Raw genomic sequence first — 27,976 nt, forward strand, 5'->3', positions numbered from 1 at the left:
AGATATAATCAGAAAATGTAACGGGCAGTTTTCTGAATTGAACAAGTGAAATCACGATACATTGAGCTGTCAAAAGAAAAACACACTGACAAAGCCGTATTAGTTTTCCTTCAAACAGATGTAAATAATATCACCGAATTCCCCCTACTGCACTCCCAGCTGTTTGTCAACCTGACAACGCGGGCCTCGTCCAACGAGACACAGGCACACAGCCAATCCAAACCGGATTATCAAACGGGTATGAGTTACAGGTACACATACTTCCTGGTTGAGGGCATGCGTTTAAGCGTCACGAATGACACCCAAATATATTTAATCTATGACAACAAGTGACAAAGAACATGGATATTTCACGACTTTTCCTTGGGGTCCTCATTATCGGAATTGTCCAGTTCGAGGAGACATGTTCGAGCGTTCACGCCGAAGAAGACATGACCCGTTACGACAGTGAATGTGCTCCCAAGAACTGTAGCCAATCTGTAAGTACTGCTTCACAATATCAAGTCGCAGTTAACAACGACGATAATTTAAATTCTTGAGATATATATATCCTCTTCTTTTTTTGACAAAACGTTATTTAAATGAGAATTGTATTAACGTCAATTACGTGTAGTGCTGTTTGGCAGACTTTAGTTAAGTCTTCTTTAGATGTTTTATTGTCTTGATGCTGTCAGCTATTAATAATTAGGTCAGGCGTTACAGCGTAGAGCGTACAAGTGTAACATTTGGAACGGGGACATTTCTTTAGGTTTATATATCAAATGTATTTCTATATAAAATGTATGAAATATTAGCACATGCTCTCATAGGTAAGCGTCTTTTTCCAGAATGAATTTGGTAAAAGGATTTTTTAAAACTATTTCTTAAAGTTTTCAAATTTTATTAAAGTAAACTTGAATCAATGTACCACAGTTAGGTTCCCTCTGATCCAACACACTACGAATGTCAGAGCATGTGTATAATAATGGAACCAAGTGTAAAAATACAATTTTAATTAAAAATGATGTTTCCAGGGCTCCAGATAATGTATTGAGCCACTGAGTATAATCTCACAAGTTATCATTCACATTTGGTATTGATAGTTTTCTTAGGGTATTCAGTATATGTTTACTCCTTGGGTCCAGTCTATTGGGTATTGATAATTTTTTGGGGGGTATTCAGTATATTTTTACTCCTTGGGTCCAGTCTAATTGGGTATTGAAAGTTTTTTTGGGATATTCAGTACATTTTTCTTCCTTGGAGCCAGTCTTTTGGGTACCTTTTACACCAATGAGTAGAATTTTTTTTAAATAATTCTGCTTGATGATGCTTTGGGTGACTTCTAATTTGTATTCGTTCATGTCTTGCCGCATCCCACGTTTAACTTATGCACAACAAATTTATTTACTTATTTACAGGCAGGGTAACAACAAGTTCCATCTTTTAACTTCTTTTGTTGTGACATGGACGTATCAGATCAGTGTATTTGGAATTGTTTAACATTGAAATTATGCCTATTTCTTTCACTAAATATTAAAAACAATTGGATAAATAAAATAAATAAATTTCCAAAAATCCCCAAGACTATAGTATCTCTTATGATCAAACATTGATTTGATTCCTTGTTCCTGGCTCGGGACGGTCTAACTTGACTTCTTGTTCTGATGAATTCCTCCTTCCTGGTATGTCTAATTTTTCAAATCTGCGCTGGGCAAATAAATCATTTGTTTTTATATCTCTGTCAACAATCAGCTAAGACTTGATAACTATGGTAACAGTGACCTGATTATGCAAGAAATTATTTTTTGTTTAATTCCTGAGTAAAAAGTGTTTGTTAATCTGTCTGTCTGTTTTTTTAAAAACATAGCAAAACAAAACTTTCCTCTGGTGTTGAGAAATATTCCACCAGATTTTGCCTCTGGTGTCTGCTTTTCACAACTTTTGATGTGCAATCGAGCATGCTCTTTCTACCAAGATATCAAAGAGCTTAATACGACGCAAGGCCGTGGTCAGCTGGGATTAGAATATGGCGTGAACAGGCTTGTTTGTTGTTTTGGGTTCTCCTGTTAATAATCTTCCTTTGTGAGTGAGTGAGTATGGTTTTACGCACCTTTTAGCAATATTCCAGCAATATCACAGCGAGGGACACCAGAAATGGACTTCACACATTGTACCCATGTCGGGAATCAAACCCGAGCGAACGCTTTAACCACTAGGCTCCTTTGTGAAGAATTAATAAGCACACAATATCACTCAAGCAATAGTACAACAAATTAAAAATCAATTCAGTAGTATGATTTGTGCTGGCAATTAAACAATCGCATAGTTTGTTGGGTAGAGATTGAAAGGATTTTTAAGCATGAAATTGTGACTCTAATTGTGGGCAACTGAAAGTTATGTACTCATGCTCAGTGAGTGAGTTAATGGTTAAACGTCACATTGGCAATATTTCAGCCATATCGGCTGAGGGTTCATTAGGTAGGAGATTGTTTTTACCCCTGTCACAAACTCAGTCATGAGCAAAGCACACCAACCTATAATCTTCTATGTCTGTACGTGCAGCAGTGCACATGGATTATAATAGAAATGGATAAAACATCAGAATGGTTTTATGAAGCTTAAAACTACAGGGACTGTACATATTTCCACACCACACACACACACACACAACCACCACCCTCCACCCCCCCCCCCCCCCCCCCCCCCCCCCTCTATATTGAGCCTGTGGGCTACAAAAAAATATTGTCGTATTCGACGTAATAAGTGCCCAGGGCGCACTCAAAATTAGTAATAGGGGGCTCTTATTAGAATATTTCTATGGTGAAAAAAACAGTTGAAAGATAAATATCGTGGATTATGCTGACAGCCTGAAATGTTTATATACGACAGATATATTTTTCCAGAATGTAATTCCCCATAATTAAGGGTGGATGTAGCACACAAGTGCGTATTATATGCGAATAAATAAGTCTTATGTACATTGATCAATCGGAAGGGGTTCTAAATGAGATTGTTCACTAGCCAAAATAACACAAATATCGCCGTGGGTGCTTATTAGAGTGGGGCGCTTATTAAGTCGAATACGGTAACGCTTTTAAACCTAAGGGCTTAAATAAAATTGAAACATTGATTGAACTCCCATACCGGATAGCCTTCAACATGTGTTGTAGCATGCTTCCATATGGCCAGTTCTCCCCAATACTATGACTTAAACACTATTGGTGGTTTCCATATTAGCAAGACACCTTGAACCCCTAATGCAGGTGATAGTCTGGATATTCAGTGTGACATTTTAAAAGAATATGACATACATGCACAACTGCAATATTGGTTTGTTATTACTTTTTTTCACAGGTGTCATTTCAATTTTGAATGTGTTCTTGACTCATACCTTTCAAAATATTGTCTTAAGTTGAACAGTTGCTCTCAGCTTGAGTATTGTTTCATTCAACTTGGGATAATCATTCTTCATATCATGTTTTTGTCCTTTTCTGTTTTTAAGCCCTGGGCTTAAATTTAGATGAAAATTTTCTCAACTAAAACACGTAAAATTTGTTATTAAGCCCAGGGCTTAAAAATGTGCAGTACGGGTACCTCAATTATGATTTGGAAGCAAACATTCTTTGTTCTTTCACCTGAACGATATGCCTGCGTGGTTTAAAGTTTTCCTCCCTGGGAAAATGTTTCACATTTCCATAAAAACACATTTATCCACAATGGCCACTCCTATTACATGACATGTGTATTAAGCTCTGACTGATTAAATTTCTTGGTTTTTATATTTCCTTGGTCAATATGGCAAGAGGCACTGCAGGTGGCAACATGATAGAAGATTTGTCAAGAGTTCATTTGGGTAAATCTGTTTTAGAAATAACAGATTCAAAATTACAAATGAAAAAAATAAAAAACGATTATGTTGCTTATGAGAAAAGTTAGCTGTTAAGTGAGTCAGCTAATGATTATTGCTTAATGTTGTACCAGCAATCTTATTCATGGCGAAACTGATTGAATGTTTTCTGTAGGGTATGTTCTGAATACAACATTTTTTTCAAATTCTAATATATGTTATATCTTTACTGAGACAAATCATATGTCTACTCTATCCCCAAAGAATTAAATATCTAGCCTTAGCCCAAATAATTAAATATCTAAGCCAAATAATTGAATATCCAACCCCAAATAATTAAATATCTAACCCAAATAATAATATAGCGGCGTGTGTGTGTGTGTGTGTGTGTGTGTGTGTGTGTGTGTGTGTGTGTGTGTTTGTGTGTTTGTGTGTGTTTGTGTGTGACTGCTTGTACTAGTCCGGACCGATGCCGATTTATAGTGCTAGCTCACTGAGATACCATGCCGCAGTTTAACATGAATACCCCACTCAGCCACAGTATACTGACTCCGAGCCGACCAGTCCTTGTTTAAGCCCCTTAATGCCAAGCGCCAGACAGGGTAACAACAAGTACCATCTTTTAACCTCTTTTGGTATGACACGGCCGGGGATCAAACCCCGAACCTTCCGCTCTCCGGGCGGACGCTCTACCACTAGACTACGGAGGCGGTGTTTTTGCTGTCACTCTTAAATGCCAAGGGCACCCCTAAACATGATTTTGAAAGCTCTGTGGCTCACCTTAGAACCAATACATTTCTATGTCTCATAACCTTTTGCACTTTTTGTCATGTACTTGTAATCTGTCAACCTGAATAAACTTTAAAATATTGCCAAGCTTATTATTATGTCAAGGAAGCATTTTTTGCCAAAGAGCATGTCAAATATCAAAGATAAGTTGTTTGTTGTCATGATGCAATGTCATGATAGGTCGGGTCAGATAAGTAACGACAAACGGGAAGTGAGATAAGAGAGTGTACAAGCCACTTGACCTCAAGGATAAGACACTACTCCGAGGTTCTCTCCTGAGCTCATGGTTTTACATTTTCAAACAAAAGGAAGGAGAAGTGTTTTATTGAACTTATGAACCATCTAAATGTGGGAAATTCCAGAAAAAAATACAAAACATCGGGATACCTCATAGTGAAACAATACAGTCTATCTTGGTGTGAAGGGAATTCAACCAAACTGTGTGAGAGAAAGACAATGTGCAGCATGCACACATTTGAAGTCATGACATGTAAGATTGAAACACTATAGAACACTATATGTGAGGTTGTGAAGTGAAGTTTCATTTCATGTCTTTAATATAAGAACACTAGACGTTTGAAACACCAAGTCCACACTTTACTTCACAACTCATCAGGTTTTACTAAAAAAAAGTAAAACCTCATACCAGGTCCTACTAGGAAAAAGTTAAACCTCATAACAAGGATGAGGTTCTACTAGGAAAACGTAAAACCAAGAGGCTAATAGGAGAGGAAGACACCTGCAATAAAATAGACAAATGCGACAGTAGGTGTTTATAATAGTGATGTTGACATGACTGAATCAAGGAGGAAGTCATCTTACACAGACATATCATTTAGGCACGTCATTCCATGGCAACAAACATTGTCTTTTTTTCAATTTATAATTTGGGTTGGTTGGTTGGTTTGTTGTTTAGTGCCGCACCCAGCAATATTCCAGCTATATGACGGCGGTCTGAAAAAAAATCGAGTCTGGACCAGACAATCCAGTGATTGGTATCATGAGCATCGATCCACGCAATTGGGATCGATGACATGCATCAACCAAGTCAGCGAGCCTGACCACCTGATCCCATCAGTCGCCTTTTACGACAAGCATAGTCACCTTTTACGGAAAGCATGGGTTGCTGAAGACCTATTCTACCCGGAATCTTCACGGGTCTTTATAATTTGGGAAATAATGCGTTGGTAAGAGGGAAGAATGGAACAAAGAGCCAAGTGTCATCTGAATATTTTCTAGTTTAAGTTAATCTTATCTCATCATTGAACCTGTTACAGTTGAATATATAGTGTGCACCTTTTTGTGAAGAAAAAACAAGTTTGTATTCTGCATAGTGCTGTAAGGCAGGACATGCATACCTTTTCTGTGAACTTCAGTTTTCATCACTGATTTTTCAGTGATCCATTCATATATTTCTCCCTGCTATTTTGCCTTTTACACCCAATGGAATCTGTTTTGCCAGGTAATCGAGACTGGTTATTCTCAGACATTGACATTTTTATTTTCAGAAGATTTCATTTTTAGCCAGTTTTCATTTTTTTCAGGTCTGTAGAATTGCTAAACCAGTTACAAATGTTGTCTAAATATTCACTTCAAACTGTATTTACAGGATTGATGTAAAAACACTCAGTTTTATTTCCTTGTCAGAAATCACCCATTCCTACAGTTTCATCTCCTATCAAATATATTGTCAGGGGTGTGTTCTGGAAGTGAAAATTTGTCACGATTAAGGAAGAGTATTGCAAGTTAAAATGTATTGCAATAAATTGCAGTATGCAATGGCTGCATTGCTATTTGTATTGGAAACAAGAGGACAGGTCCTTTGACTAAGATCCTGTCTACTTACCATATTTCCTCTGTTAGACACCAATGGCTGTCTATTAATTTCACACAAGCTGTTGGCGTCTATTAGCATTCGTCATCTATTCATTTTAATTCTGACACAGTGACAACTTCGTGACTTACAGAATCTCAAGTTCTACAGTCATGTCGGATACAATCCAAAATTTTGACTTGAACCATATGTTCCTGTGTTGTTTCAGTGAACAGTTGACTTGCCTTTGCATGTGTTTGTGATGGGTACCACCAGCAGGGCAGGATCTGCTCACCTTTTGGTGAAAACCTGGTATCATCACTCGTGATCCATAAGCACAGGCTTACGATATTGTCAGAGTCATACAATGGACTCTGCTTCAAGCAAAGATATATTTTTTTTCATAATGGAAAGGTTTTGACTAAATGCCCCAAATGTCAAACCAAATTCTCAAATTGAATATAAAACTTTCCCAATTCATGTTGTAGTAGTTACCACCAAGGACAACTAATGTGGCTCCGTACAGCTGACTTGTATTTCACTGCCAATTAAGTGGATCAAAGGCACTTTTAGGCATAGTTTTACACATTGTTTAGAATACAGGTACCATCTAATTTGGGAAAATATGAATATAAAATATGATTTTGTTCTCTATTTGCCTGCCAAGGGCACTTAGTTTGGAAACCTAGATAAATCCCCCCGTAACAGGAAGTTTTCAAGGGGGTGTGCGTATCACGTATTTGTTCCTCTTCTTATTAACCAGCTGCAGCTTAGCTTCTGAATACATCATTGAGATATAAATGTGATAAACAAATACAGGTGGGAGGGAAACCTGAATAAGTCATTTTGAAATTATTTTTCTCGAAACCTGCAGCTAGAAACATTCCTTTTATTTACAAGTCAGTGACATGATATATGATAACTGCTGATATAAGTTTCTGGTATGTTTGGACTTATCCTTCTTTATATAAACATACCTCGTGATGACGTAGATTTTATGAAGCCAGCGATAGATGTTTAAGGCTGGGACGAGTCCATATTTACTGTCAAGGACTCCCTACTATTCGACCCTACCTGGGTACCCGTTGTTGGTCTGAAGAGTTGGGTACACAATTTCTTGGACCGCAGCCCTGGTAAAAACTATTTAGAATGTTCTGGTCATGCATACACTGGAGTTGACTAAAGCTTTGTCTCTATTCAAACATATAAAAGTCAGAAGCAATGCGTGCATAGTCAGAAAGAAATTGAACAATAGTTATTTGCAGTGTAACAATGGAGTTATGGGTAAATTTAGTACATAAACATATATGATGTGACTAACCACGGATCCAGGTAGTCCTGTGGGTACCCGGATCTTATTCAGTACCCACTCGACCCGAGTACCAAGTTACTCGTCCCAGCCCAAATAGATGTACTTTAAAATAATCTATTTCTGCCTCTTGGCACATTTTAATCCCATATTACACTCTGTGACAAAAATACACTTCTATCCTATGAACTGTATGGAGGTGTATATCAAGAGACCTAAAACTAGTCTGATTACTTGTTTGGGGATGTAGGTCTTCTGACGGTCTGTCCATGGAAGATCAACATCATCGTTCGGCCTTATGACCTGAAAACAAACCTTTTTGTGATGTAAAGATATAAATATACATCAAAGCCAGAGAATGACCAGTCTTGATTATCCACCGAAACAGATTCCATTGGGAAGAAAAGGCAAAGTAATGGTAAACATTATAGGAATGGATCGCTGAAAATCAGTGTTAACTCTACTGGTAGCACCCGGCACTGACACAAATTGCACGAAGAAAGTAAGTGTTGGTTGTCTGATACCGCACAGCAGTACTCAGTAAATCCTTCTGTCACATTTCAGATCCTGTCTGGGTACAATAACATCCTTGTACAGGTCGAGAAGTACAGACCAAACGTGGTCACATTTTCAACAAATAAACTAACAACTATTGGCCAACTCAGTGTGTAGTCGCCACTGGGATGTAGAGTGTTGAAGATAAGATTAATGTTTCACAATTAGAAATCCAAGGTCTTTCAGGGTATGAAACTCCAGCCAGCCCTGACCAAAACCTGCCTGCCCACTATAATCATATGTTTCTCAGGATAATTTAATTAAAACTTTAAATCAAATTCATTGAACATAAAGTAATGCAAGAAAAGAAATAGCAAACACTTTTTAGGTTAGATTTGTATTTAATATCCTAGAATACATCATGTAAATAATGCGTATCATCGGGAAATATTTAGAATATTTTTACATATGAAATATAACCCGACCGTCGGGCAGGGGGATTTGAAAATCTGGCAGCCCGAGTTGAAATCAACCCGTCTCGGATGGTCGGGCAGGCAGGTATTTCGAACACTGGGTCTTTGTACTGTTAAATGCTTCTTGCAAACATTATGATGATGTTGAAACAGTGGGGAAAACCAGTGCTTACTGGTAACAGGTCATCCCAAGGTATTCAGTTCTGTAATGGTAAGTGAGCTAATTGAATAGTGACAGCTGATGGATCGGCCTCACCAACAGAAAGTTAGTGCTGTCAGGGGTCTTTAAAATATGAGTGCATCACATTACTTTGTTTGCAAGGATACATGTTTATGTATCAAAGAAAGAGTGCGTCACATGATATATATGGATTTCAGCTCCTGTGTTCTATGTACACATCGTTTCAAAGCTAGTTCTTTCCCCTCATCAAGCATGACGAATGATACAAATCCAGCTGTGTTCACAGACAAGAGAAGCGTTCAGCATGAATACCCATTGTACCATTCTATATCTGGAATCAACTTGCCTGCGTATTCAGTGACCCATCCCACAAACGGATGTTAGCAATAATTGTGCTTTGTGCAACACCAAAAAATTGTTTTCCGGAAACAGCTGAAGGCTGTTGTCACTGGACACGAAGCGGTTGTTAAGCATATGAAATGTATCTTCACAATAACATCCCAATCATTGCAGGTAACAATACATTAAAACATGGCTCTAGTCATATTAAGAAACCCTTTTCCATCACCAAAAAAGAATAATGGAAGTTAAATTACATTTGTTCATACCATCAGAAAATAATATTCATTTTCGTACTGTTTTACAACCCATGAAGATCTGGGTAGAGAATTGGCCTTCAGCAACCCATGCTTGCCGTTAAGGTGACTATGCTTGTCATAAGAGGTGGCTAACGGGATTGGGTGGTCAGTTTGGTGACTTGGTTGATGCATGTCATTGATCACAATTGCGTGATATGAATCACTGGATTGTCTGGTCCAGATTTGACTATTTACAGACCGCTGTCATATAGCTGAAATATTGCTGAGTGCTGCGTTAAACAAACAAACAAATAAATCATACCGTTATGTATGTCCACCCTATATGTATTTATCCATATATCATTTTGTATTTGATACCTAAGTTTTGATTTGATACTCCATTTTGGTCAAATTTAATGTGTTGTATCCAACCTTTGGTCACTCTGCCTTATAAACCTATATTACCCTATATAGCATTAGGTTCCGGACAACCTCGGCTATATCTACTTAGGAAGTAAATCAGTAATCTGCTCATCTCCCAAACCAGGGTTTTGAAATGGGTGACTTCTTATTCTAGGTTTTGGGAACTGAGTCACTTCAAAGCCTGCTTTGAGGTTTTACATTTCAATTGTAAGACCTTGGTTTTACAATTGACATTTTGTAAATTGCCCTTTGATATGAATGTAATGTTGATTTTTGATTGGTTAAAAGTCACAATTTTATTTATGTGAAAATTTCATGACATGAATTGAACCTGCAACCTTACATATTGTGTTAAGTTTTGTAACCCACTGTGCCATATTTTTATCTGTCATAACTTCAGTTGGTTCATGCTGCACACACAGTTTTGTTTCACTATATGGTGTCTCAGTGTTTTCTTAATTTTCTGGTATTTCTTGCATTTAGACGGTTCATAAGTTGGATAAAACCCAACTCCTCGGTTTTGGTTGAAAATGTAAAACCTTAAGCCCTGAAAAAGCCCTAAAATGCCATGAAAAGCCCTCAGGCTTTTCCTTCTCTCGCGGTTTTACATTTACATTTTCAACCCAAAAGGAGGAGTTGTGTTTTATCCTTAACATAGCCATTCACAGCTCTATTGATGAAGAATCAGCTTCTGAAATAATTGTTTCTTTATTTGTATTTCAGGCAGTTGCTCCTCTTCCATACTTCCCCTGTCAGATCGGACATAAAGATGGTGAGCTTTTTTGTCTCTCAATACAAATTAAATGTACAATACGTGATTTGTTACTCACATTTTAGTGGTTATTTCATCTCGGTTCTTATCAGCATATTATGTCATTCTAAGCAACATTTAGAATTTATTGCCATTGTTATTCCTCAAAAAAACATTCTTTTTACCACATTATTTAAAATTCAGGAATCATTTTGCTGTTAATGTTTGTTATTTCTTGAAATTGAAGAGGAAAAATGGTCTTCGTTTTGCTAATCTGCAGTTCTAGCGAATGACAGTACACACCAGCCCAAGCAGCATGGTGCATTTGAGCCTCATTTATACACATCAGATGCTGATGGAGGCAGACATTCTATTCGTGCTATATTTGTCTTGAAAGTAATAACAATGTCTTTTCAAAATAAGCCACATTTGCAGGATAAGAGAGGGGCAATTTTCTTTCTTTAAATTCTTGAAACTGACCGTCTCTGTGGTCTAGTGGTAGAGCATCCACCCGGAGAGTGGAAGGTCCGGGGTTTGATCCCCGGCCATGTCATACCAAATGACGTTAAAAGTTGCTACTTGTTGTTACCCTGTCTGGCATTCGGCATTAAGGGGATAAAACAAGGACTGGTCGGCTTGGAGTATACTGTGTCTGATTCGGGTATTTATGTGAAACTGTGGCATGGTATCGCAGTAAGCTAGCACTATAAATCGGCATCAGTCCAGGCTAGTACAAGCAGACACACACACACACACACACACACACACACACACACACGCACACACGCACATGCACACACAAGTCGTTATATAAGTGTAATAATCCTAAACACAACGGTAAACCCAATTTCACCTCACCTCACCTTGAAACTGACAGCATCTTTCTGGAAAGTATCAATAACCAGCAATTAACCAGCTTGCAGGATACAGAAAGAAGCACATTTGTTTTATAAATTAACTGCATTTTCCTGGATAAAAAGCCAGATTCCATGAATACCCATTGTAGCATTCTATATCCTGAATCAACTTATCCAAGTTCTCAGGGCCCCATCCCACAAAGCAGTCGTAGCCATTTAGCCATTTAGCTTGCAGGATTTGCTTTTCTTTTGAAATAAACTGTTTTCCTGGAAAAAGCCACTTTGACGGATATAGACAGTGGCAAACTTCCCTTTTCCCTGTAGTGTAAGTCGTGCAGTCATGTGAGCATGAAAGTCATGTGAGCAATATGAATGTACCTGCTTGCATGAATAAAATGACACATTATTATCTTATCATACTGGAGTCCATTGTCATTTCAGGTTCTTAAAAATTTGGAAGCAGGGCGGTTAGGTAGCCTAGTGGTTAAACCTTGGTTCGATTCCCGACATGGTTACAATGTGAAAAGCCCATTTCTGATGTCTCCCGCCCTATTATTGCTGGAATATTGCTAAATGAGGCGTAAAACCCGACTCACTCGCTCGCTAACTTAGTGTTGTCTCAAGTTCATTCTGGAAGCAGTGACATGAATCAGGCGAACTGATTAGATACATGTATCAAACGATCAGATCATGCGTACCGTGAAGTTGACTGAAGCTTCATCTTTACTCACACATATACAAGTCGAAAGGAATCTGTGCATCGTCAGAAAGAAATGCGAACATTAGCGACTTATAGTGTAACCACTGAGCTATAGTGAGTTTTGGTCATTAAACAATATATCACATGACTAACCACGGGTTCGGGTAGTCCTGTGAGTACCTGGATCCTATTCAAGATTCAACTGACCCGACCCGAGTACCCGAGTACCCGAGTACCCGAGTTACCCATCCCAGCCCTAATTAGAGTTAGTATTTTCACTGGGTACTGTGTCAAGTCTGGTCACTGCTTCTTGCCACTAATACGCAGACAGTTATGACATTTACCAACCATACATGAGGGTGTCTTTACTCTTTGCATCCTTGTCAAGGTATCTTGTCAGTGTAGGCGAAACACTGTTCATCTATGACAGGGGTCCGGAAACCGTCATATGCGGCGGACATGTCCGATTGGGAATCTCATAGATTCTATGAAGCGAAAATGTCAACTGAAGTAAGATCATTTGTCTTGAAATTTCCATTATCTGAAAGAAGACATCTTGCAGGATGCAAGATTGGCAAATGGATTGACAACGGTATAAGGATCTTTACCAAAACGTCGCCTTTACAGTAATTAAAGAAGTTATTATCCATAACTTGTGTCTACTTTGTTCACGCAAATGGAGATGAATAGGAGCCTTATTATCAGACATTATGGCTAATGAATTTAAGTGAGGTGCGATACGATGAACGTGATATGATTCATTTATCGTGACCTTTATTTGAATATTAGTTGGTCTGATAAAGTGTCGATTGTTTCAGAGTGCAACAACATCAGTAAGCAGTACAACAACTCCCCGTCCGTGGCTTTCCACAGTTTTGCGTTACTGGCAACCATTGGTACCTATCTGCGTGTCGAAAACCCAAGTCTTACATACTCATTTAATACACCACATGGAGGTAAGCTGTAGAAAGTAGTACCTTTTCATTGAGGCCAGGTCAATTAAATAACTTCTTTTTCAGATTTGTATCCCTGAAGGCAGAAGGAAAAAGTATTATGTAAAATGTGACAGCCATATTGAAAATCAGATTTTAACCTCTTAGACAAATTCAGATGTCGTAATTAGTATGAAACAAGCATGTGCAGTATCAGCTTTATTGATCAAGTGGTTTCTGAGAAAAGAATGTTCACATCGAAATATGCAGTTTGGAAGATTTAGGAGCATGGTCAAAGTGCAATGGTCCAATGAAGGTCAAAATTTAAAAATGGAGCATAATGTTTTGAGCCTCACAACTAACTACATATGTACCACATTTCATTTTGTTTGGGACCAAAATGACGAAGTTATTGTCATAAAAAGTTTTAGGTTTATGTATGGTCAAATGAGTCCCCCTACTAACTACACATATACCAAATTATTACGTTTTGAACTAAAATGACTGAGTAATGGCCAATAACAGATATACTTTAAGTTGAGCTAAAAACAAATTTGACTTGGGTATTTTACCCTAAATAATGTGTTTGGCTCCACTTTTCAGAGAAAAAATTGTTTGTCTTGAAGCCATAACCATAAGATATTCAATCTGAAACAAAAAACAAAACAAAATTTGCTACTTTCATTAGGGGCATAGGTGGCCCAGCTGTCTTTACAGAGTTGTGTCCCTTAGGTGTGCTAGAAACCTGTGATTTCAGGTTTGAATCCCAGATTCACCCTGAATCTGAAACACATGCAGCTAACATGACAGTATTTTAAATGACTGGGCAGAAATCCTTCAGCTTGTACATGTTCTAAGACATGACTATCAATTAACGGTTTATTCTTGATGGTATGAACTGGATTCTACATGGTGCCTGATTTCGTCTTGGTGTTTTCAGGGATTGAAGCTTTAAGGACAAAGGCTGTGCTTGTGGATTTCAGCTGTCCACTGGGTCAAGATGACTACTACAAGAAAAACCCAATATGTCGCGTGTTTGACTTCAGTTCTGCCACACTTGTACAGAATGTGCCAGTGAGTACTCCAGCGTGTGGTGTGTGTTTCAAGTAGGGGTGAAACGATACAGCAAGGTCACGATACAATACGTATCACGATAAATGGGTGACAATAGGATTCATATCACATTACGCATGTTTACCTCAAATCGCATGGAAACTTTTTGATATTAAACATGTTTAATATTTGAATGAAGGTTCAAGGAAAAGCAAGCTGTGGAGATAGTATCGTGTATTATCGTATCGTCACATGAAAACTCATGATGCACCAGTGCACCAATGTATTGTTTCACCTCTAGTTTCAAGTCTTCAAGTTGGAAAAATCAGCCATTTTACTTAATGTTAAAGTTAAGCCCTTCTTTTGTACTTAAACATGTTAGAAGTCTTGAAAGTGTTTGAAAGAAGATATGTTAGTTATCGACTCTTTGAACATGTCTTATAATCTTCATACCATCAATAAAGTTTTCCGTAACTTAGAAATTGTACATTTCAAGTGGGCCAAAAGGGCCCCTATCCCAAATGTAAAAAAAATACCATAACAGGTACACAGGACACCAGTACTTCACATATTTTTAAAGCATTTGCTCCTCACGCCGAAGACCCGGGTTCGATTCTAGACATGGGTACAATGTGTAAAGCCAATTTCTGGTGTCCCCCGCCGTGATATTGCTGGGATATTGTTAAAAGCAGTGTAAAATCATGCTCACTCACTCACAAAATATATTTGTTGCCAAAATCTCTGGGCTGTCAACTGAAGCTTCAAAGTACATACAGATATTCCATGTTGATTGTTTCTAGCATTTGCTGAGATCATATATCACAGTGACATCCCTCATTCAGTTGATACTGCTTCCTGGATCTCATATTACAGTCAATAAAAGTGCAGCTGTCAACATGTTTGATAAGCATGAGTGCCATCAGGGTCTATTGTTCCCATATCTCTTATATCTGACACTCACTGTAGAGAATGTCTGTCATCAGTCATGTAAATATGTGTGATGACTAATAGAGATATGAAGGCTTCAAAATGTAGATTGCAATTTAAATGTTGTAATGTGTGTTTTTGCATAACAGCAAAGTCAGAGAAGCGTTGTTACAATGATTTTGATTAGTGGTATACTGTTATCAACCCTCGGTTACTTGAATGATTCCTTGTCATTTGTCACAGCAAATATGTAAGTTCTCCAACGAGTAAGGTTGCTTTAACACTGCTCCTAGCCCGTATTTCAGTTATATCACAGTGTGTGGGCTTCATGTATGTGGGAGGAAAGCCGCCATGAAGATCCTGGTTAGAATTGGTCTTCAGTAAACCATGCTTGCCGTCAGAGGCGGTTAACTGGATTGGGTGGGACCGTATTTGCTATAATGGAAGATTTACAAAGGTGAGGGTGTGCATAGAAATTAGAACGTTTTAATGAGAGTTACAAGGTAATTCTCTACTCCTTATGCACTGCTGTTTTCTGTAAAGAATCTGTAATATACACAAGTAATATGGACTGTCATGTAGGGGCAATCTCATTAAAATCAGATCTTAGTTCTTGTTATCGCTAAACAAAGATCTGAGGACAACCCATTACGGGTCACGTCAGAATGTCAGAATGACCTTTCATCCAACCAATCAGAGCGTTGCTTACCAGATCATGAAAGTGACAGTCGGAATGTGTTTTCTAATCATGCAACAATGATATAATTAATACAGGGTATTCCAAACGACAGTTTCAGGTTTTATGATTATATCCATACAATCTAGACCGTCAAAAAGCCATTCCAGAATGTTCTTCTTATCAGTTTTCAAATTTTAATCGAGAATACATCAAAATATGTTTCGGAACGTAGTCGCCGATTTGAAACTAGTGTCGTAAAGCTCAAGAAAGCTGCCTTCTGATTGGCTGATGTCGAATTCTTGTCAGTCATTTCATTGGTCGGTCAAAATTAATGAAACGTTGTTCTGACGGATCCCTAATGGGATGTCCTCAGATCTTTGTTTAGAGGTAGCGAAAACTAAGATCTGATTTTAATGAGATTGATGTAGGGGAGAAGTATAAACACTACTGACAGGTTGGCAAAGAAGTTGGGTCAAGGAGCACTTACTTTAGCAGGGTGCTTAAAACAGTTATAGCCACATGCAAGCAGCTTGTCCATTTAATGACCTAATCACAAAGCAACACTGTTGTAATTTGTCTCAATTATGGATTCACTGACCCAAATATAAAATACAAATTGAATTGATCTTTTTAAGTGAGTGAGTGAGTTGGGTTTAACGCCGCTTTTAACAGTATTCCAGTTATATCATGGCGTGTCAGCTTAATCTGGGAGGAAAGCCCGAAGTGATGCAGGTCTCAGTTTACCACTTCGGTGAAACCCACCAGCACGGGTATGGTGCTGACAAACCTAGAAACATAATTGGGGTGAACCGGGATTGGAACCCACAATCATAGGTTTCTGGCGTGCCCAAGGGATGCAACTCTGCACAGCCAATCAAAGCACCTTAGATGACAGGGCCACCCGTGCCCCCCGATCATTTTAAGAATTATACATCTAAAACCAGGATTACATAAGCCTTCCTCAAGCTAACATGCCATTTTATAACTGAAATACTGTTCAAACCTAACTCTCTCACTCTAAAAATGTTTGTTTGCACATCCGTTGCATTATTGATGGTTTAAAAAAGTAACAGTTTTGATAAAATGTAACCTTATTTTCTTCGTTTAAACAAATAAATAGGGTTCTTTAAATTTCATTGGTAATTGATTGGTTTCACTTTCCAACAGAAGCATCATGCTTTTTATGGATAAATACTACACAAAAGAACACACTATGGATACAGTTATCTGCCATGCCCATTTATCATCAAACTTGGTATGTACCTTCTCCAGGAAAAGGTTGTGGTCAAGATTAGCAATAGGTCAAGGTCGATATCAGATTTTGAAAAACATGGTTATGTTATGGTCCAATCACATTAATATCAGATCTATGTTCTCGCTGCCGCTTTGACCTTTGACTGACAACTGAAATGACTAACAAGGAGTAGATATCAGCCAGTAAGAAAGCAGCTTTCTCGAGCTTTACAGCACTTGTTTCAACCTGGCACTTTCCATTTCAGACTACGCTTGAAAAATATGTTGACATAGTTCTCGATTAAAGTTTTGAAAACTGAACAAACGAACAATCTGGAATGTCTAATATATGGTTGAGATTGTACGGCAGTGCTTCGAAAGTACTGTGCAAAGCCTCCTCCTTTCATATGTTTATCCCATGGAAGCGAGAGAAAGATGATAACAGTGTTAGAATCAATCGTACGGGCCGTAATTGTCGTTTGGAATACACTGTGTTAACATTTTTGAGGTTGCATGATTAGAAAACACATTCCAACTGTCACTTTATGATCTGGTAAAAGACCCTTGATTGGTCGGATCAAAGGTCGTTGTGACGTGACCCGTGATGGGTATCCACAGATCTTTGTTTAGCGATAACGAGAACTAAGATCTCATTTTAATGAGATTGTGTTATGATCAGTTTCTGATACCCCTAAAGGCACGGGACTTTATTATGCTGAAGTCAAGGTTAAGGTCAGCATTTAGGTTTTTGTGACATAAGGTTATATATATTTATTATTGTAAGTTTCTGAGGCATCGTTACCTCTACAGACATTTCTCTTTACAAATGCTACAACATGACACGTTGGTGCCTTGTCAGTCAAAGGTCAAGGTCATCTTTCAGAATATTACAAAATAGTTGTATCATTCATTGGCAGTTACTGTTGCACTTTTACTTGTACTTAATTGTTGGCTCTTAAGAAGTTGTCTTTATTAAGGTCCAGGGTGTCGTTGTACAAAACAACCTTAGCACTACAACTGTTGTCAGTCTATGTTAAGGTATGGAAGTTATGATCAACTTAGCGCTAAGAACGCTCTGTACAACGTCACCCTGGTCTAAAAGTCATGTTTTAGGACTGAAATTACATGGTGATATTTTGGAACTTTAGAAGTTTAATGTTGTCCACAACAGTCCAGGCCCCACATCATGTCATTCCAAATACAATAATTATTCTTCCTACCTCCACAGGGCGGTCGGGTAGCCTAGTGATTAAAGCGTTCACTAGTCATGCCGAAGACCCGGGTTCAATTCCCGACATGGGTACAATGTGTGAAGCCCATTTCTGGTGTCCCCTGCCATGATATTGATGGAATATTGCTAAAAGCGTTGTAAAACCTCACTCACTCCTACCTCCTCACAGATCTTAGATTTCTGAGATCTAAAACATCCCATCACAGGTCACATCAGAACTACCTTTCATCCGACCAATCAAAGCACCACTTCCTTGATCACGAAAGTGAAAGACCGAATGTGTTTTCTAAACATGTGAACCTCAACGTGGCATTCCGAATGACAGTTATTGACTGTACAAAATACCAGACAGCTCTCATTTCAGTGGTACAGATATTTGAAATGGGAGAGACTTTCCATAGCCAATTGGAAGTACCGCCATACAATCTCAGCCATTCCTGAATTTTCTTTTGCTCAGTTTTCAAATTTTGAATTGAAAATGTGGTCAAAATATTTTTCAAAGTGTAGTCTGGAATTTTAATAACTAGTGGCAAAAATGCTTGAGAAGGCTGCTTTCTGATTGGCTTATGTCTACTTCCTGTCAGTCATTTCATTGGTTGTCACAGGTCACGATAGGTCATTCTGACATGACCTGTAATGTGATGTCATCAGGTCTTTGTGAAGCAGTAGTGAGCACTAAGATATGATTTTGAAGTTTCGGTTTACAGTAAATTTTCTTTCAACCAACACAAGCTTATCATAAACATAAACATGAATTTATTTTTTTGGATTTCTGGTACCACAGAGGAAACTAGACATAGGACCAATCTTCAGTCAACATGCTTAATGTTTTTTCAGCGTGAGATCAGGGCCCACTTGCACAAAGCGATCTTAGCACTAAGATGATCTTTACTTACAATAGTCTTAGCGCTAAGATCGTTTTGTGCAAGTGGGCCCAGGTCTTTGCGTAGAAGTTGTCATAAGATCTGATTTTAAGGACATTGGGTTTAAAAAAGAAATTTAAACCAAAACAGGCAAAGACGTTTTTGGATTGCTGGAAGCTTAAAAGAAACTGGACATGTGGATCAAGTAAGAGTGAGTCAACATGCCTGATGCTGTTTGTTTCAGCGTGAGATCAAGTACAAGTGCCTGGTGGGCCTGATGATCCTGAATCGAGTCACATATTACTACCAGCTGAAGCTGACTTCACTCCCATCACAGGCAGAAACGTCATACACCCTCGTCATACACAGTGAGTTCATGTTGGTGGTAAAAAATCTTATTTAGGAATTGACTACAGTTTTTGTTTGTTTTTTGTTTGCATTTATGGAGAAACAATTGGGGGAATAAAAGTAAGAGGGAGAGAAAGTTGTAGTTTGGCTATGTTGTTAAGATTATATCCCAAATAAGAAAATAATTGTGATTGTTGATCAGGTGAGCCACGAGTAGACCCCAAGTGTCGCGTGGTACTGGCACTAGCCGCTATTCCAGCCCGGCAGAGCGTGCACGTTGTGTGGGAGAGACCGAAGCATGGAGCCAGGATTACTCACTATACTGTGTCACTGTACCAGAAGAAGCAGCTTCTTAGTACCATTGAGGTGCGTCCTATGTACTTAGAGTCAACCAACCATCTAATTATGTTGGGTGTTTGTCAATTTTTTGTTGGAAAAAGTGTCTTTTTATTGGCCATTGTGTCAAGACATTGTTTTCTGTGAAAAGAAGAGGAAACAATTTTGTTTGTTTTTTGTAACATTTGTATTGTATGTCCAATAATAATTTTTTATGTAAAAGTCCATATCTTATTTTCCTTATAACTCAGGCACACGCACGCACGCATTCACGCTCAAAGTATACAACTTGATCGAATAAGTAATCTTCAATGCCTGATAAGAAGCTGAAATATCTGAATATGTGTTATATTCTTATTATCTTTTGAAGCCAAATTGTAGCTTTGAGAGCAACTTTCTGGGATTTCTTAGGAAACTGACATACTAATCGTGAGAGTGATTTGAAGGCTTTTGATTGATTGACCGGAAATCAGAACAAGTGCCAGTTCTCCCATTTCAAACCTTTACTTGCTTAACAAAAAAATGTTTTTATATGCTTAACATTGAATATTTTTGTCTGTTTATGCAGAAAGATTATGGATTTGAACAGCATGAATTTGGGAAACTCAAGCCTGGTTATTATATAGTCAAGGTAAGTTATCTCCCCTTCATTTGTCCTTGAAACATTGTTATATCCTCCCCAAATAGGGGGGATATAGACCTGAGGACAGATCTGACACCAGATCGGATATATCAGGATGTGGTGAATATTTTACCTACTCAGCAAAAGTGGGTGACTATTTGTTCTGAATCTCTGCACACAATTTACTTTTATTCCCCCGGCATATAATGATATATGATTTTTTGAATTTATTATTTGTTCTGTTTCCTTGGCAACAAGCTTGTTTTTGACTCCGTTCATGATGGTGTCTACCTGACATAGAAATACAAAGTTCCAAATCACAATTCCATGGTATTGTTTTGATAGCTCAATAACTACAGTAAACTACGGTTATAACGAACTCAAAGGGACCATAAATTTTAGTTTGTTATAACTGTAGTTCGTTATAAGCATATATACACCATATATACAACAAATGGCCGGGACTAAAAAATAAGTTCGTTATATCGGTCAGTTCGTTATAAGAGTTTGTTATAACCATAGTTTACTGTACTCTTGTATAGACAGATTAGAGAGAAAGTCTCTCATCAAGCTAGATTTAAAGTGACATCAGATGATTTTAGACTATTTGTTCTTTCAAATTTGTAGGGGCCAGTGGGATTTGTCATCTTCTTTTGGAGAAGGTGGTCTTACTCTACTGAGCATACAATATACAATTGCAGGAATCAAATCACATAAGCAAACTCTGCATATCATTCAGTGAACTTAGAACTTAGTATATGTGAGTTTTACTGATGTACATGATAGACATCTTTAGTGAGTTATATATTTGGTCTTTTGGTCTATTTTTTTCTATCTTGCCATGTTCTTTCATCTCAGAAAATATGTTATGCCAGTGGTTTCCAATAATTAAATTTGTAAAACTTAAAGAAAACCTATTGCCAATGTAATTTCATTTTCTAATTTTCTGATTTGTATATGTTTACATATATTGTATCCGTGATATGTTTCTATGGCAATCGTGTTGTTGACTGTTGTGCAGGTAGAACCAAAGACGGCGAATAACACAAGCCCCTGTGGACAGACAGTGTACAAGAACATTCAGCTGATATATTTTGGTGAGGACAGTGTGTCAGTCAGGTGGTTTTTAATGGAGTTAATAAGGGAGGAAGGTCACACACACACACCATAAACATTTTTCACTTAGGTGTGTTATGATTACAGACCAAGAATCCCAGTCTGGGATTCAACTCTGAAGTCCCTGCAGGTAGGGACAGCTCCAGAATTCCAAGTCGGGAATCGGGTTAGAATTGGTCCCGAGTTATCTTATGAGGTGACATAATAGATCTCGTCAGGCTTGGTGTTGATTGAATGTCTTTGGAATATCTGTTCAATTATTTACTTCATTATTTACAGGCTGCCATTATATCAATCAGGGTGACCTCTTGTTCGAGGGCCAATTTCCTCGACTCTGTGCTGGAATTCAGTTAGAGCATTTCAGACCTGACGTTTCACATATATGCCCTTTTTGTTATCAAAGAAGTGTAAACACCTTAAAAAAGACATAAATAGTTGTATATTTTCATGGTAATTATATTTATTTCATTGGGAAAATAAAATAACAGTAATCATGAAATAGAAATGGACAAATGTTTTTAAAAAATCTTATGTACAGTAGGGTCGTTTCATCTGCTAACTGCAGAGCTCGTGAGCAGAGTTATGTTATAAAACTTATATGGTTATGAAAAAAACACTGGTGTTTTCCACCTGAGGTCGCATTTTCAAGAGGCCACCGTGCCTTTATATAGCTGAAACATTACAGAGTGTGGTTTAAGCAACAAACAGGAAATCTTTGAGTACTTTTCTTGTCTGACTGAAACAAATTTATGACATTGATGTCTTTTGTTTATCGAATTGTAAGGGCCAAATTCCTAGGGCTTCCATTGTGTCACCAGTAGAAAGCTTTGTGTCAGTATCTTTGCCAATCGTGATCAACTTGTGTTATTCTGGAACAAGCCAAATAGCAACTTGTGTCCCTCTCTTGGCCATTTTTGCGACCGGGTTTCGCCTTAGCACAAACGGGCATACCTAAAACACATTGTCAACTTGTTGCGTAATATTTTCCCACATATTATGTATATTTCAGATGCAATTTAAAGCACATCTGGACATGCGAAATTATAGAGTTTGATTGACACATTTAACTGTGTCTTGGGTATATTTTTAGATGAAAGACATATGTAAAAATAAAAATTATATTTGAGGGATTCTTTCACGAAGAGCTTGAAATCATACGTGCATTCTGATTGGTTTGTCATATTTTCGCACAAAACATTCATCGATAGGGTAACGAGTCTTCTTGCAGGTTACGGAAAGGGGCAAGTGGTGACGAATGTATCTTTGCGTGTCTGAAACAAATCACAAAACAATTTGCCCGTGTTGAAAATCAGTAGTAGAAAAATCATGGTGACATAGAATAAGATCATGATTAATCATTTAAGATTTAATAGATTCAGCGTTTGCATTTGTATAGTGTTGATTTATAGTATATTTTTTAACCAATGATATTATTTACTTCAATTTGTAATAGGCCCATCCAAATTGTGAAAAATTTAGGCCTCTTCAGCTAAATGTATTATCTATGATTTCTCCTAAGTTTGTTTACATCTCAAAATATTTAACAGTCCAAAGTATGCATCACCCAAGTGTTAGGTGAACCTCAAAATTGGTTGTTGTTACTTCTCCTCAGATCCCCCCATTAAACAAGAAGACTCTACGCTGAAGATACTTCTGGCGGCCATTAGCGGAACAGTTCTGGCCGTGATCCTTCTGATAGTCATCTGTTGGCATGGCCACGGTTGCATTAGACAAACACATGGTAAGTCACTTGTCAAGGCATCAAAACCACAAAATCAAGATGACAGTCAGGAAGCCATCTTTGATATTCAAAAGATAATTACTGAAAGGAAGATAAACAAGGCCACATCTGGATGTGTGAGTGAGTGAGTTGAGTTTTACACTGCTTTTAGCAAAGTTTTAGCAATATCATGGCAGTGGACGCCTGAAATGGGTTTTATACATTGTGCTCATGTGAGGAATTGAACCGGGACATTTGACGTGATGAGTGAATGCTTTAACTATGCGGCTGACAAGGTGATCAGCATACATCAGGCCTAAATATGGAGAACCTACGTCTTTTGAACAAAAAAACAAACCAGGTGTTCATAGTTGTTTGGACATATGTTTTATTAGGTCATCGCTGTACTCTCACCAAATACAGTCAAGTCCCGTTAATCCGACATGGTTGGTTGCCTATGAATATGTAGGATTAACGAGTATGTTGGATAAACGAAATTAAGTAATATCAACGTTCGTTATCGAAAATCGGACAACTACACAATAGATAACGATACAAACATGTAATATGAAAACAAAAATGAAATATTCATATTGTTATGTTACATTGTTAGCGGAATGTGTTTTCTAATCATGCATCCTCTAAAGCTCAACACAAAACTACTGTGTGACTTATGACCACGGAGTACGCTGATCACTGTGTCGGATTAACAAGACTGATTAATGAGTGATTTCGGTAATTCGTTGCAAATTAGGTGTGTCGGAGTTCAAGACTGTCGGATTAATGAGTCTAAATAGCACTGATTTAATCGGTTCCAATCATTAGTGTCGGATAAAGACGATTGTTAGATTAACGAGTGTCGGATTAACGAGACTTGACTGTATGTGTATTCAGATGGGAAACAGCATGAAATTTATGGGAGCCAGTGATGACCCAGCAGTTCAACCGAATCCACGATATCGTGAAGGGCGTTATCGCGGGGGATGATTGTATTCCAATATGTAGTACATCTATATCATGTTAGACCTATTATCATTTCATTCAGAGTTGTCACTTGCTAATTTTGGATGACTTTTTACCAACAACAATACTAGCATCTTCATCAAATCATCTGGTGATTTGACAAAATGAGTACATTGCAAATGCAGTTACCACTTGAAGATCCCGGTTTAGAACTGGCCCCTAGTGACATTTGCTGGTCATAAGAGGCGACTTAATGGATTGAGTGGTCAGACTAGGTGACTTGGTTAATGGTGTGCCATTGTACACCAACAGCATGGATTGTTGCTCACAATATCAATCACTGGATTGTCTGGTCCAGTCTCAATTATTGACAGGCTGCTGTCATAAAGCTGGAATATTGCTGAGTGCAGCTTCACACAACAAACACACCTTATGACACATTATGAAAATATATGGATGTTATCACTCATTGTCAGTGTCGAATATTCTCTTAATATAGTTTCAGAAAATGGACGGATGTTATTGCTGAGTGCGAGCGATGTCCAGAGCCGAGTGAAGAAGCTGTCGTGTGTCCTGCGGCAGAACCTGCACGTCGACGTCCACTATGACCAGGATCAGTTGCAGCAGATCACAACAGGATCTGGACTGGCAAAATGGTTTGAAGACAAGGCAAAGGATTCCACCATCCTAGTTGTTTGCTCCCAGTTAGGAAAAGAAATATCGGAAAAGCAGCAAAGGGACAGTTATTACTACCAGGCTCTGGAGCAGATTCGACACAATGCTGCATTATGTTCCCATGTATATTTTGTATGTTTCGATGGACGTCACGAGCATATGGAGGTCTTTTCAACTAATAAAAAACATACTGAGGTTGGGATGAAACCAAATTGTTTCAGCAACGCTTCAAGGGAGGACTATGTCTATGTTTTGCCGGGAGATTTTTCAAAGCTAGGACAGAAGCTGAGGAAACGTGGGATGAATGAAAAATATAAGATGTCAGAAACTTGGAAACATTTCTGTAAAGAAATAGTAAATCCTCAACCACAAAGAGTTATCATAGGACAGACACCATCCATAGCAGATAGTGATGCATTATCTAGCATAACTGGAGAAACACTTGTAAATAGGTATGATTCTCAGCTTTCATCAGTGGGTTCAACTTCAGATAAGAATGATCCCCACTATGTGGTAGTGGCACATGACCAAGAAGCGTCTGAACGGTCACTTCCGTTTGCCTCACCACGTAAATCCCTTCATGATAAAAAGAACTTGAGACCTCAAACAAATCTCACGACTTTGAAAGAATCTTCAGATCTTGATAAGAGTTGTGTTACTTTGGTGAGTTCAGGTATAGCTTGTCACGGTCATGGTTACCTTGAATACCCAGGGCAACCAGATCTGCCAAGTAATTATGCAACCGACTCAGGATTTTTTTCAAGTCCACACAACTCAGTTGAGGCAATGTATGCTGAAGGAGAATACAGACAAGATCATTGTAACCCATCAAAAGCCCCACACCTTTATGATATGTATGAGATGGGAAATGCACATGGAAGAATAATGAATGTTGGTCGCTGCAATGTGGATCCCCCACATCCTTATACAACTCCAGGCCAACATAGAATGGTGCCTGGGAAATGGGATGACAGTTTGTCAGGTCAAGCCTACCCTTACGGTCCTTTTGGCAATCAGTCTTTCCATGACAGTGGACATTATGAAGACAGCGGACATTATGACGACAGTGGACAGTATAAAGTTTCAATGGATCACAACAGCTCTGCAGCATGTTATCATCTGCCTGGTCAGACCAAGATGTATCAACATCACAATCATCCTGGACAAACAGTTGTTGACACCCGAGGGCCTCCAGGAGGTTATATTTCCACCAACAAGGTTCTTCAGCGCCTTCCTACGGAACAACAACCAGATTGGTCCAGGGGCCATCCTGGCATGTCCGAGATGTCCTTTATCCCCAGGCAACTTTCATATCCTTATCAAGAATATACGGAGGAGTCTTTGTTTCAAGGGCAAAGTAGTCCATGGACAAAACAGTGTGTGAATAATCCATTACTTCAAAGACAGCCTGTTGTTCCTCATCCTTGTGATGAAGACTTGCAGGAAAGTGTACCATTATTAAATCCTTCCTCTGAATTCTATGATCCACATCCAGTGTTCCCTCCAGTGGTTACGGAGAGACTTAGCTCAGGAAACGAGTGGGACGTATCCAATCTGGATTTCCGTCCACCTGATGTTCTTGGCGGAAGTGATGATGGATCTTTAACTTTTTGCATGGAGGAGGACGAATCTGGACAATTCTTCATCATACCGAAGTACCATGGCGCCATTGCAGACAACGGTCGACACTGTGCACTTGACAACAGTGGAGACAGACACAGACACATATCTGCTCCTGACATGGAAGAAAAGTTGTCCAGTAACCCTGAGCTGAAAACTGACGGTACCTTAACACGAGATGAAGATGCTTGTGACCAGTTACAAGATCCCCATCCACATCGGAGCTCACTCGGTCAATCTCGCACTAACCAGGAAGCAGTGCAAGTGGAGGCGGAGGACATTGACCCTGTATCATGACAGGGTCAAGGGGGGCAAGACATGCAGCCCTTGTGTTAGAACTGTTGAGGTGCTAGCTTTTACGATCTGCATGTTGCCTCATTGAAATCACATCACAGGTACTTCACAGGTTTGTGTAGACTCCATAACTGGAGTGCATTTTTCTGTTTACACAAAATTCATCTATAGATTATGTTCAAATTATTTGTTGTGTTTCCTGTGATACATTGGTTATTTTTTATACTTTTCAAGAAGGTTGTGTTCAGCCATGATAACTTATGTTCATTCAAAGTATTACCTCACCAGACTGAAAATCGAGTGAGCTTAGTTTTGGGGGCATTGTAAGGTTGTCTGTCATTAACATTCACATTTTTTACATATCCTCTGAAAAAACAAGGCCTGTGATGCTGAAACTGTGTTTTAATAATCCTAGCTATGGTGTCTCTAAAAAGTGCTCACATCATTCCGATCCAATTTTATACATGGCTGTACCCATGAAGATCCGGATTAGAATCCAGGTCTTCAGCAACCCATGCTTGCCGTTAATCAACCTTTGCAGGTCTGTCAGGTAGATGCTGAACTGGTGCCTTTTGCTATTAAGAAATTTTAGAAATTTTTATTTTTTTACGTTTCCATGGTTTCAATGGTTCTGCGAGGGTAGGGTTCATTTCCGGAGCATAACTCATAAACCGTTCAATATTTTTTCATCAAACTTTGCAGGTCTGTCAGGTACACGCTGAACTGGTGCCTTTTGCTATTTAGAAATTTTAGAAATTTTTATTTTTTTACGTTTCCATGGCAACAAGATGGACTTAGGTTCTGCGAGGGTAGGGTTTGTTTCCGGAGCATAGCTCATAAACCGTTCAATATTTTTTCATCAAACTTTGCAGGTCTGTCAGGTACATGGTGAACTGGTGCCTTTTGCTATTTAGAAATATCAGAAATTATTAGGTTACTTGCACCTGTACTGAAACATTTTAATGAAAGCAGAAAGAAGTTGAAATCTGTAAATCAACTTTTCTTCTGCTGTGGTATTGTCAAATATTACATATGGCCTTAGGAGGGAAATGCCAAGTGACATACAGAAAGATCGCTAACTGGTGCTGATATCTTTCCACTACAAGACTTCTGGTACAGTCACAATTATATACACTATATATATTTGTAAATAGCCATTAAAAAATCTA

At 38.4% G+C, this 27,976-nt stretch overlaps 1 protein-coding gene across 1 annotated transcript; it reads left to right on the plus strand.

The window, feature by feature from the left end:
* Positions 1-262: 262 nt before the first annotated feature.
* Positions 263-27,974, plus strand: LOC139445848 (uncharacterized). The gene is made up of 10 exons (XM_071227079.1): positions 263-479; positions 10,611-10,659; positions 13,014-13,151; positions 14,068-14,201; positions 19,358-19,481; positions 19,664-19,827; positions 20,366-20,428; positions 21,441-21,516; positions 23,148-23,276; positions 24,718-27,974. Exons 1-10 carry the CDS (start codon positions 342-344, stop codon positions 26,808-26,810), a joined length of 3,108 nt encoding a protein of 1,035 aa, XP_071083180.1. The 5' UTR covers positions 263-341; the 3' UTR covers positions 26,811-27,974.
* Positions 27,975-27,976: the final 2 nt, after the last annotated feature.

This window comes from Haliotis cracherodii, unplaced genomic scaffold, assembly GCF_022045235.1.
Source record: "Haliotis cracherodii isolate W230 unplaced genomic scaffold, xgHalCrac1.p SCAF_6, whole genome shotgun sequence".
NCBI classification, from domain to species: Eukaryota; Metazoa; Mollusca; class Gastropoda; order Lepetellida; family Haliotidae; genus Haliotis; species Haliotis cracherodii.

Coding starts and splice junctions, on each gene's coding strand:
- LOC139445848 (XM_071227079.1), top strand. CDS start 342: ATGGATATTTCACGACTTTTCCTTGGGGTCCTCATTATCGGAATTGTC. Junction 19,482..19,663: donor ATACACCCTCGTCATACACA/GTGAGTTCATGT, acceptor ATTGTTGATCAG/GTGAGCCACGAGTAGACCCC. Junction 23,277..24,717: donor TTGCATTAGACAAACACATG/GTAAGTCACTTG, acceptor CTCTTAATATAG/TTTCAGAAAATGGACGGATG.